Source organism: Megalobrama amblycephala, unplaced genomic scaffold (assembly GCF_018812025.1).
Source record: "Megalobrama amblycephala isolate DHTTF-2021 unplaced genomic scaffold, ASM1881202v1 scaffold489, whole genome shotgun sequence".
In the NCBI taxonomy this organism is placed as follows: domain Eukaryota; kingdom Metazoa; phylum Chordata; class Actinopteri; order Cypriniformes; family Xenocyprididae; genus Megalobrama; species Megalobrama amblycephala.
This window is the reverse complement of record NW_025953407.1, coordinates 26,404-39,039: the sequence shown is the minus strand read 5'-3', so window position 1 is coordinate 39,039 and position 12,636 is coordinate 26,404. Positions and strand designations below refer to the sequence as shown.

The 12,636-nt window shown below is 35.8% G+C and overlaps 1 protein-coding gene across 1 annotated transcript in view; it reads right to left on the bottom strand.

Moving 5' to 3' along the window:
- Window positions 1-6,700: 6,700 nt before the first annotated feature.
- Window positions 6,701-12,636, bottom strand: part of LOC125261800 (DNA repair protein RAD50-like) — a gene marked incomplete at its 5' end in the record, with an annotated part of 32,333 nt that continues 26,397 nt past the window's right edge. Inside the window, 4 exons of the mRNA XM_048180348.1 lie at window positions 6,701-7,252; window positions 7,403-7,536; window positions 7,875-8,017; window positions 8,887-8,972. Coding sequence (XP_048036305.1) covers window positions 7,066-7,252; window positions 7,403-7,536; window positions 7,875-8,017; window positions 8,887-8,972 — 550 coding nt within the window. The remainder of the gene's footprint in view (window positions 7,253-7,402; window positions 7,537-7,874; window positions 8,018-8,886; window positions 8,973-12,636) is intronic.

The following is a 12,636-nucleotide window of genomic DNA, read 5'->3' as shown; positions in this document are numbered from 1 at the left end:
CAAATCACTTTGCATTCATTCAAATTCTGGTTGTCAAGTACAAGTCACTGATTTCTATTTGTGAATCATGAAGAGTCTGTGGATTTTTTTTATCTATTTGTAGATCTTGTTTTACATTTGTGGATCATGAGGAGTTTGTTTGCAGATTTGGAATCTATTTACAGTTATTTTATTTTGTCACAACAGCGAAACAATAGTGTCAGAATTCTGAAAACAAATGTGACACAATCTACAAACAGAACATGATCTTCACCTTGTGGATCACAAAGAGTTTGTTTGAGGACTTTGTATCTATTTGTAGATCTTGTTTTACATTTGCGGATCATGAGGACTTTGTTTGCGGATTTGTAGATTGTGTTTTGTGTTTAAAAGTTGTAATATCTATTTGTGACTTTTAGTCTGTCCATTTTCAATGGTTTTGGCATCAATTTACCCCCATAGTATATGGTCTCTCTCAACACACTGACAACAGTTCGCCTACTACAGCGCTGGGAAACCAGAGACAGACAGAAAGAAAGAGTGCGCGTTTGAATTTGCCACAGCATTAATATATGTAGTATATAATTTAACAGCGGGAAAGATGGCTACATTTATAAAGTGTTTGCGTGTGTCTCGACAGTTACAAATAAAGCCACAATAAGCTCATGGAGCGAACTTGTCAATCATTATTTTGATGGATGATGCAGAGAAAACTCTGACCAATAAGAGGACAGTTTTACTCGCATGTGACTTGCCTTAACACATTTTGGTACGCTTTGAAATGTTGCCATGTGAAAGCGAACTGAACCAAGAAGAAAATGCAACATTGTAACAAATTTAGTCCCTATTTCGGAACAAAACAAGCAACCCATAGGTGTGAAAACACCCCTAGACACGTACTTATACGGCCCATATGAAGGCATTGGGACTGAGAAGACATACTGAGGGTGCAGGGTTTACCTCTTAAGAAAAGTAGGCTATGGACTATTTTTTATATTTTGCACAAAGTAATAAACTACTAAAACAATCAATGTAATCTAATAATCAAAACTCTTATCATGAGGACAAACGAGAGTAGTAATTAAACTAGTAAGTTCAAAGTTTTTTTGTCTTCCCTTGCCATCTTTAAATACTTTCCCAAATGATAAAACTGTTTATTATGAAATGTTCTGAATAATAATGCTAAATGTATAGAGAAAAAAAAAAGTCTAAAAAGGCACCACGTCACAAACCTGGTTTAGTTAAAAGGTCAGAGTCATCTGTATGACAGATAAAAATAATTGTATTTGCTGTGTTCTTGTTTTCTGTAGTGTTTTAACAAAAGTATCTATTTTGCTGCTCACCGTGTTTTTGCTACTGTTGTTAAAATAAATGTGTCATCTGCCGAAGCAACGTGGAAGAAGCAGAAAGAGCTTGAATGAAGAACGTTTGGCTTTAGATCAAAATATTAGAGGATGTAGTGTCGACAGATCATTACTGTAAATGACCCTGAGCCCTTGTGGTGTGAACCGTTCCATAGTTTTGACACGGTTGCAGAAACGGTAAAATGGACAATAAAAAAAAAAAAAGAAAAAGAAAAAGAAAAAATGTAAGAACAAATTTTAATTTGTTAAATATAATGGCATCATCCCTATCAGATTTTAATGCTAAACATATCAATGCGAATCAAAGGGAGATTTTAAACCTCAATATTAATATAATTTAATGAAGACCAAAAATAGATAAAACAGCTAATTCTGAAGTAATCTACAAAATGTTTGAAAGGAGTCCTTGTGTAAGCTGAGAAGGTCAAGAAGGGACAAAATGAAAGTCCTTTTTGTTTACAATTTACTGTATGTTCATGTAATGAAAAGAACTTCAACACCTGATTATGTCTCCAACTGAGATTGAAATCTGCTACTTAAAGGGCTTTATACTATATTTAAAGACTGGAACATTAGGACTTCATTTCTGACTTGCTGTGTTTACAAGCATTTGGAAATAACAGAATAATCCATGATTTTGGTATTGGGTAAGCTTGTATGAAAAGAAAATTTAAGAATTTAAACATGTTCATTGACTGCGTTTTGTGTGAAAATGTGAAAGTGACAAATTGTGTTAATGGCATGGTCAAAGAAGATGGATGTTACGCTAACTGTGTTTAAAGTTTTGAAAATGTGACTACAGATTGAACAAAAGTATGATAGCAATTGTAAAAAAAAAAAAAAAAAAAAAAAAAAAAACTAAGACATTTCTCCTTAAGAACAATTCACACTGCACCAACAGATGGCAACAGACACTTCTTTTGTTGGATCAATGTGTTAGCCCTGTCTGTGTCTGTCAGAGCTTGTCTGAGAAGTGACATACTATGGGAATTGGCCTTTATATAAAACCTTTTTGGCATAAACTTCAGTCAAGAACTGTACGGTTATATATGGAACCTTTTAAAAGAAGCATTATAAAAGTGCATTATTTTGTGCAAAAGTTACTTTAATAAAATATAGACACCCAATACATAAATCAAATAGTTGCTTTTAAATTTTAGTATTTATTATATTGTGAGGTTACCTAATCCATCAGTCAAGATTCTGCAAGAACAACAATCTAAACATCAAGATACACAAAAAAAAAGATAGAAAAAAACTTCTGTAATGCTCTATAAATTGATTTTTCAGCGCTAGTAAAAAAAGATCAAATTTGTAAACTAAAATGCTGACAGAACTGAGATATACTGCACAAAATCTGTACTTTACAAAAAAGGAAAAAAAGACCATAATTAATAATAATAATAATAATAATAATAATAATAATAATTAAAGCTGCAAGCAGCATTTACCGGGGTTCAAGCATTTAAGGCCTTTAAGCACATATGCATAAAAAGATATTTAAGTTTTATTTAGCAAGCATGTAACCACCTAAATCATAAAAGGACCTGACCATTTTCAGCCAAAACAGGCAATTTACCATTGAAAATATATAGATTTTAAAGCTTATTGCGCCACCTATGGTCCGATCTCCATAAAAATTGGCATGCTTCTTTAGAGTCATATGCTGCATGTGCTCACTTAATTTCGTGAAGTTTTCCTTTTGAGTACATTTTGCCACGCCCATTTACTAAAGGACCCTGTTATAGCAACCGAAATGGTAAAGTTCAACTTTTTTTGATAATTATTGATCTAGAGAGTCCAGAGAATTGTCCTACACTGGTTTTGTTCCGATCGGCCGAAAAACCTAGGACTAGTTCGCAAAAGTAGGTTTTTCACATATTTGTGAATAATTAATTAACGATTTGATTGACAGCATTGGTTCTTGAGGCAAAGTTGTTCAGTATGAGGAGATCTATCAATTGATTGTGTGGTTTTGTGAAACATCACGTGATTACCGAGGCTTAAAACTCGTTAGCATCAACTTGTGGCCAATTTCTTTCAAAATTCTTAGACCTTTAGGACCATGAGTCGAACATGCCCATCGAGATTCGTTCTGATCAGCCTCCATTAACCTTGTCTAATAAATGCTCAAAGTTCATTGGCAGATGGCGGCCAAGTTTTTTGAGATATGCCAATGTCCTCATAGACTATCATGCCCCCTTGGACCAAGACACTGCATGCCAAATTTCAAGTCAATCGGACTAACGGTTGCGTAGTAACAGCTGTTTTCATGTTTTTTTCAAGTTATAGTGCCACCTAGTGTCCAATCGACATGATTTTTTTTTTATCGTTACCAAAGATTTAGCCCATACACATGTGTACCAAGTTTGGTGAAAATATCTCATTTCGTTCTCGAGTTATAGCCATTTTAGTAAAAGTGGCTCCGCCCACATTGCATGTTTTGGCACCCCTTAGCGACTGTGAATCAAAATTTTAAAATTCTCTCGATAATTATTGATATTTAGACTCCAAAGTAGGTTTGGATATAATAAAGTAGGTTTTTGACAAAATTCAAAATGGCGGAAAAATTTGCATACCGGAAATGAAATCGGAGATATATGTATTGTTCGTCAAGGACGTTTTGTTCGTATTGTTCGTCAAGGACAGCTTTCCAATGATATAAGACACTTGAGTCTGGGACAAACGGTCTAGGAGTTATGAGCCATTTCACGCTTTTGATCGATGTAGCGCCACCTATTGGCCAATTGGGGTCATAACTTCTGAGGTTCTCCCCAAATTGAGGACTATCATTTGACCAAGTTTCAAGTCTCTAGCACTTACGGTTTGGGCTGCACGATGCGTTTTAGCGGAGAAGAAAAATAATAATAAAAATCCTAACAAATACAATAGGGTTTCAGCATTACGTGCTTGAACCCCTAATAATAAAAAAAAAAACATTTCTGCAAATTTTCTTCAGGTACAAAATTATATACTGCTACAGTCAATGTAAACAAGTGTTTTTCTTGTATTCTTTTAGGACACATTTCATGAGATTTTCCAAGAATTGACGCAGGGAGATTTCATCTTGGTCTTCATCAGCAGGTTTGCAGGTGGTCTGAAAGACAGTAAATGTCAGGGTTATTCTACTCTGGTAGGATGAAGGTATTGTACGGAGAAGACATCACATTACAGAGTTCAACTTACTCCTCCATGGTGGCTGTTATACATATGCAAGTTCCTCATTAGTTTCTTGTCAGTACGGAAATCATCGTATTTACTTTGCACAGAAACCTCCGTCTTCAGTTCTTGCTCAGCCTGGCAGAAAAAGTCATGCTGCAAAGATATTGAAATCACAGGTAAGACCAGGCCTCAAATTCATGGAATTCAACTGACAGCATTATACATGAAATTAAAAATTAAAAATCAAAAAAAAATTTGCACAAACCCCAAAAAAGCTTATTAGCCTCTGATCATGAAAGAAATATGCCGGATAGTTGTGTTAATATACTAGTATTGTGAGTCAATGAAAATTCATCTCACCTCACAGCTCTCCTTCTCAGGTACCAGTTCTCTCAGGTATATTTCTTTTCCCTAGAAATAACAGGTAAAATGAATATTGCAATCATGCTTTGCTCAATATCTGAAAATACAGACAATTTTGGCTTATTATAGTTACTATACTAATGTTAAATCTTACCTTGTGCTCCTTTGGGAGTGTTGTCATTGTGGCGTTCAGCTCATCAATAAGCTCTCCCAATATAGTCTTATCATTTTTCAAAGAAGCACTGGAGACGAATACAGCGAAAGCGAGCAGTAGTATAGTCTTCATCATTTTGTCTGTCCGCTTGGATTTCTCAAGACTTCGGTTGCCTGAAGGCCAGAGGTACTTGATTCCCCTCTGCTGTACACCGTGTTTATATACTCTCAAAAAGGCGAGACTTGGCTATGTAGATTTCTTTTTGCATCGTAAGCTAAGCGACGTTTATTGGTTGATTATGCCGCGCTCAATGATTATCTTGATTGAAATGAGATGTGGTTGATGATACTTGTCATATTGTCCTGATTTCCTGGAACTGACACTGACAAACTGCCAAGAAAGATCATAATGATTTTGAGTAGCAGGCCTCTAGATGAGGTGCTGAAGGCCGCATCCTCACTGTGTGCTTGTGCAAATAAGTTTCATTATTGCAAAATGATCAATACTGATAGGTTTTGCTGCAAATCTGCATGTGGTCGTACTTGCTTAGTGCCTACAGTTGTGTTGATAAAGTGGAGATGAATTAGTCATGCAGATGACGCCATGAAAGGTCCGATGATTAATAACTTTTAAAATCTAATTTTAACATGTTGGTTGGCTGCACTAAAATATTAAAGACAATTTTAGAAACATTATATAACTTGGAAAAAAGAAATACTCAAGTTAAAATGTATGATCAAACCAAATACCATCTAAAAACTAAATACCATCTAATAAACTCATTAAATTATATAATGAGACATTTTTCTCATAATTTAACGAATTTGTTCTCGTAATTTAACAACTTTTTTCTCGTAATTTAATGACTTTATTCTCAACATTTTATCTCGACTTTTTTTCTCATAATTTAACGAATTTGTTCTCATAATCTAACGACTTTTTTCTCGTAATTTAATGACTATTCTCAACATTTTATCTCGACTTTTTTCTCGAAATTTAACAAGTTTTTTCTCGTAATTTAATGAGTTTATTCTCAACATTTTATTTCGACTTTTTTCTCGAAATTTAACAACTTTAATCTCGAGATGGTTTTATTTTTTTTATTATTGCTTGGCCCTAATCCTCTTCCGTAGAGATAGAAACACCACCAGAAATACTATATATTTGGCACAGCTAAATATACATTTATTATAACGTATATTTATGTGAATATTGTTTTAAGTTCACTTAAATTAAAAGTTGTTATAATATTGCAATGTTCTGTAATTGCTAATAAATAAAAACATTCCATTAATTTGCTGTCTAGGTCTGGTTTTTAATTATACTGTAATGATGAATGGATATAATTACTTATTTTATGCCCTGAAATTGAAAAGAAAAATAAATCATTTTAAAGCATTAGTATTGGTATCAGTGATACTGACTTCCATTAGTAAATAGATTCTATTAAACAGTCAAATATTTAACATATTTATGTTGTTTCCACATTAATTTATCACATTGATGTAATGTGAAAATATATTGATAATTACAAAATTTAATGTTAGGCGCAATTACCTGTGATTAACTACTTTTTTTTTTTTTTTTTTTAAATCAATCGACAACCCTAGACCAAATATGTTTTGATGCCACCATTACAGATCATGACGTGATCAGAAATAATTAGATGATTCAGAAATCAGAATTTTTTTTTATACATTTCAGAAAAAAACTTCAACAAATGTACAAGCTAATATTAGTCAGGTTGAAACGAACAACAAATTGTGTACATTTTTTGCAAAAACATTTTTATGTAAACTGTTGTATTCAGTTGAACTCAATGTAAGTATAGTTTTGTTACATATGTTTGTTCTGCTCATGTTTTACAAACAAGGTGTGCTGCAAACTGCTTGCTGGGTGCTTATTTTCCCGATTTGGCTCAGGTAGTTACAGGGAGGCTGATAGTCCTTATGTTTAGATGCTTAACAACTGTCCAAGAAACTGAACTTTGATTCTGTGTCACCTCTGACTAACAGTCTTTCTTCTCTCATCTGATCTGACGCATCAGTGTAGGTAGGAGTTGAGTGTGTTGATACTGCACTTTGTGATCTCTGAGCACTGGTCCTGGTTCTTCCTGATCCTGTAGAAATGCTCCACATAGTTGGATCGTCCCAGGAGCTCGACAAAATCCTCGTCGTGGGTGATAACAAGCAGCTGGAAGTTGCGTTGACGAGAACGACTCTTGATTATCCTGCAAAGAAACCAATGCATATCTTTTAGTTGGTAAAAGTGTCAAATAGAAAATAAAAGTTCTTATTTTGTCATGTTGCTCTTGCTGTAAATAAATTGTGTTTAAAGACTTGCTTTATTCATGTTTTTTTTTTTTTTAATAAAGACTTACTCCACCAGTGCGTGTGCCAAGGACTCTATATTTTCTCTGTCTAAATTGGTGGTGGGCTCATCCAGCGCCAGAATCCCACAGTTCAGACAGAACGTCTCAGCCAGAGCCAACCGTATTATGAGGGAGGCGAGAACCTACAGACAAACATGCTGTAAAGCCACAGATCTAAAAACATTCATTGATTTAATAAAACTCCTTTTATTTAACATACATTCTGATCTAGTGACTGACAGACCAATGAAATTATCAGCACCAGTCGATAATCTGGTCTGCCTGACTGTCAGCACCCTCTTCTCAGCTCAAATCTACCGACAGCTTCATCATAATATGCACTTCATAAATATTTTTAAGCGAATGAAAATATTGTGTAAATCACATTTGATTGGGAACCTTGGGTGATTCTAAGAGAGACTGAAAAAACTTTTCATTGGAGAGATAGAGAAACACAAGATGGATGTAGCTGCTTTTTGACCTTTTGTCCAGCACTGCAACGTCCCCGCATGTCCAAAGCCGTGTCTCCTTTGACCATTACCACTCTATAGTTATAAGTCCTCCTTTTCAGTCCAGCAGAGGCGTTCTCATCCACATCAGAGCGAATCTCTACGTACTCAATGTCTGTGGGAGATCAGGAGACATACTCTTGACATTATGGTAAAAGGTCAATAGATATAGTAAGTCTCAAACAGTCAAACAAAGATTTGACAGATTGTCAAGCAGGACTTTGAGCAGGGTTCCTCAAATCTGGTCCTAGAGGGCCACTGTCCTGCAGAGTTTAGGTCCAACCCAAATCAAACACACCTGAACAAGCTCAAAGTCTTTGGAGTAACTAGAAAATTGCAGAGAGGTGAGTTTGATCAGGGTCTAACTAAACTCTGGACTGTGGCCCTCCAGGGCTGGATTTGAGGAACCCTGACTTAAAGGGTTAGTTCACCCAAAAATGAAAATTATCATTTTTTATCAAATCATTAGTCGTTCTTATGTCGTTCCAAACCCGTAAGACTTTCGGAACACAAATTAAGATATTTTTGATGAAGTCCCTCCATAGACAAATATACATAACCACACGAGAATGAACCTCATTGGTTCTCGCACACGTCTAGCAAACATGCTTGGGTTTCCGTTTACCATAACTGATGAGTGCATTGATGAATGTTTATGTGAATAAAAGACAAAATTAAATATGTTCATCATATGATGCGATCGTGTCTCTTCAGAAAATTTGGACTAAATCACTCAATTCATATGGATTAGTTTTACGATCTCTTTATGAACTTTCTGAAGCGTCAAAATGTTAATCACATAGCTATGGAGGGACAGAAATCTCTCAGATTTCATTAAAAAGGTCTTCATTTGCATTCCGAAGATGAAAGAAAGTCTTACGGGTTTAATGACAGAATTTTAATGTTTGGGTGAACTAACCCTTTAAAAAGATTAATGCAAACAAAGCCATAATAGCAGACAAACATTTGTGTTTAAAGGCAGACCTTGTCCTCTGTATGTGCTCCGCCATAAATCTCTGATGATTTTATTAATCTCCTCCATCTTAATGCTGTGAAACTTCATTATTGTTCTGCAATAATAAAAAAAAAAGCTGTATGAGTATTCATAAATACTGGGGATGCATGATATATCTGTACCATATCAAATCACTAACTGCTAATATAAGACTTATTAACTCTTTTATCACTTACCCCTATTATATAGCTTTTTTTTTATTTATTTTTTTTATGTTTGGTATTGGTCGATATTGATTATTTAGTTGTGCATGCTAGGCTTGTTGCGGTAGTCGGTGTTACTGGTTTTTGGCCGTACAAAGATTACATTACTTCACCGAAGAAATAAAATCCATTTAGTTCAGTTGGACAACAGATGCTATAATTATAAACTGAAAGTGTCTGCTCTGCTTCATACAGCATGAGTGGCAGAGTCGTTGCACAGTGCAGCAAGAGTTAGATCATTTTACTGATCATGTGATGAGGGTAAGGGGCGATGACTGACAAGATGATGGCGGTTGATTTGGAGCGTGACAGATCCTGAGAGTCACTAACAAATATCTTGCAAAATGTGCGGTCAGTACTGCTGCTCCCTATACACAGTACACATGATCGCAAGTGAAAAGCGATTTCAATACCAATACCCTGCATATAGAAAGCATCTCCCTGACGCGCATTCAAAGCAATTTCACCCATGCCCACCTGGTGTTGTTTCAAGTTTATATACCGCTTATTTTCATATATTTTCTGCATTCAGATTACTTTTGCTATTATTTAATTCTCAATTAAAGTAAATCTTTAAAAACATTACTCTTCAGCTTCTTGATTTGAGATTACTTTTTCAAACTGTAAATTATGATGTTGTGATGCTCAAGTTTACTTAAAAATATTCTGTCATTTAATAAAACATGTCCATGAGTCTGATGGACTTTTCTTCAAGCCACTTCCTGGATGTCTTTGCAATTTGGGCAGGAGCATTGCATCTGACCATTCCTCTTTAGATAACTTTTCATTTTAGGAAAGCAGGCAGGAGTGTGTGTATATGTATTGTGCATTCTGCAATAATCGCCTGTATTTTAAGGCATTAAATTATTTTTTACAGTGAAGTAGCTCACCAATACCAGCAGCTAAAAAGGCTCCCCACACAATGACACTTTTCCTGCTTTACTGTGGCAGAGATGCACTTATTATATTTCCCAACAGATTTTTGAAAACACCGCTCTGGAGCATCACCATGCAACTTGTGTTTCATTGAGATTCATCACTCCAACTGGGTAATGTGCTAGGAACGAAAGGATGACGTTTGATGGAAATGAAAATGATCACTCTGAATCAAACTTCCTATATTCTGCCGAAAACTTCATTCTGTCTTTGATGTTTTTTCTGAGACAGCAATACATTTTTAAGTAGTGCATTGCATACTCTCGCCACATGGATGCACCAGGAGGAGCCCAGGACCCAAATTTGACAAATTTGCTGACCAATAAGTTGTGCTTAAGACAATTAAAAGCTTAGCTTGTTTAGCATTTTTTATGCTAAACAAGCTCCCTGTCAAGCTCCACGGTGCCGGGCAGTGAGCACGGGGCCCACTAGAGGACATCGGGCCCTCAGGCCACCCTCATGAAGTCTGTTAATGGTTGTTTGGTCAGAGACATTCACACCAGTGGCCTGCTGGAGGTCATTTTGTAGGGCTCTTGCAGTGCTCATCCTGTTCCTCCTTGCACAAAGGAGCAGATACCGGTCCTGCTGATGAGTTAAGGACCTTCTATGGCCCTGTCCAGCTCTCCTTGAGTAACTGCCTGTCTCCTGGAATCTCTTCCATGCTCTTCAGACTGTGCTGAGAGACACAGCAAACCTTCTGGCAATGGTACGTATTCCATGTGCCATCCTGGAGGAGTTGGACTGCCTGTGTAACCTCTGTAGGGTCCAGGTATTGCCTCATGCTACCAATAGTGACAACCAACATGGTGGTGTCAGTGTCCTTTTGTGGGGCTGCATGAGTGCTGCTGGTGTCGGGAAGCTGCATTTCATTGATGGCATCATGAATTCACAGATGTACTGCTCTATACTGAAAGAGAAGATGCTACCATCACCCCGTGCCCTTGGTCGTCATGCACTTTTCCAACATGACAATGATCCTAAACACACATCTAAGGCCACTGTTGGATTTCTGAAGAACAACAGGGTGAAAGTGATTCAGTAGCTCCTGATCTGAACCCGATCAAACAGCTATGGGGAATTCTGAAGAGACGAGTTGAGCATCACTCTCCATCCAGCATCCAGTCTCTAAAAGAGGTCATTCTTGAAGAATGGAAAAGACAGATGTTGCAGAATGTCGCCAACTTGTGCATTCCATGCCTAGGAGACTTGGTGCTGTCATTAAAAATCATGGAGGCCATACAAAGTACTAGATGTAGTAGTTTTTGTTGTACTCATTTTTGCATCACCCTAATTTGATTAAAACTGAAAAATGTGTACTCTAAGTTATATTATTAACCTTACTTTCTGCATCTACAGCACCTTCAGAAATGTGTCAACTCATCTTATTTGGTTGTGCTCATAAAACATAAAAGTAGTTGACAGTTAACTAAAATGGGGATAAAATTATTATTTTAAGCAATATTTACTGAAATATCCATAAAAAGAATCTGAAAACAGATATTTTTTATCCAATGATAGGACACATCTGGTGTTTTCTAGAAGCTGTGACAAACCCTGAAACCTTGAAAGAATACGTTGTGGTTTTAAGAGTTGCGCAATTTGGCCTAAAATACTATTTCTGGTGCAAACTGAATACAGTCCAACATACATATTATTCAAAAAATGCTGTTGATTTATGAATTTATTCACAATTGAGCAGTAATAAGTAACTAATAGACCACTATAGCTACTTTGCCTCCAGGACGTATTATTCAATATTTGGAGTTAAATAACTATACTGACAATTATTATCAATTGTTTAGTATAGAAAAGTTACTGACATTGAAAACGAATGCCTGAAAAAGTCAGGATAACAAATCTTCACTGAAGATAGGTAGATGACGGCAAAACGATTTAGACACCCACAGGTCTGCTGATGTAACTTCTGTGAAGACACAGGACGATACTAATCTAAACCAGTGATGATGATGATTTATGACTTCCTCTGTATATTCCTCAACGGAAACCAGCAACATAATTTCGACCACCATTTTTAATATTAATGCTTAATGCTTTAATAATGTTGATGAAATTGTGTATTTATGCAGGCAGAGACCAATGAAAACTAGCAAAAATTTGGACAGGCAAATTAATGTATATTGTACAAAGATCTCGATCTGGTCAGTGCTCATGCCTCGACACGCTTGAAAATCAGCTTTAAAATGTTATCTGATTCAGTATATTTCACAAAGGAACTGAATTTAGTGTTAGTACTAGTTTCACAATTGTGTGGAAAAATGTCATATTCCAGTGTATTTGCCCATGTGACCTCACATCACAGATCCTGCAATACCCAAACAAACTGCTTTTGGAGCTTGGTTAAATGCTTTGTTTTTAATGCTATGGAACTTCCAGGATCTTTTAATGGTACGAAGACCTTTTATGTGTCAAAAGATTAAGGAAATTTTGATTTATCATATCATGAACCCTTTAAACTACAATAACAATCAAAGGCATTTCCTACAAATAATCCTTCTACAATTCCTTCTTTTTTTTATGACTTTTCTGCATTTTTACCTGTTCTTTGTAGCTTTTTCTAAT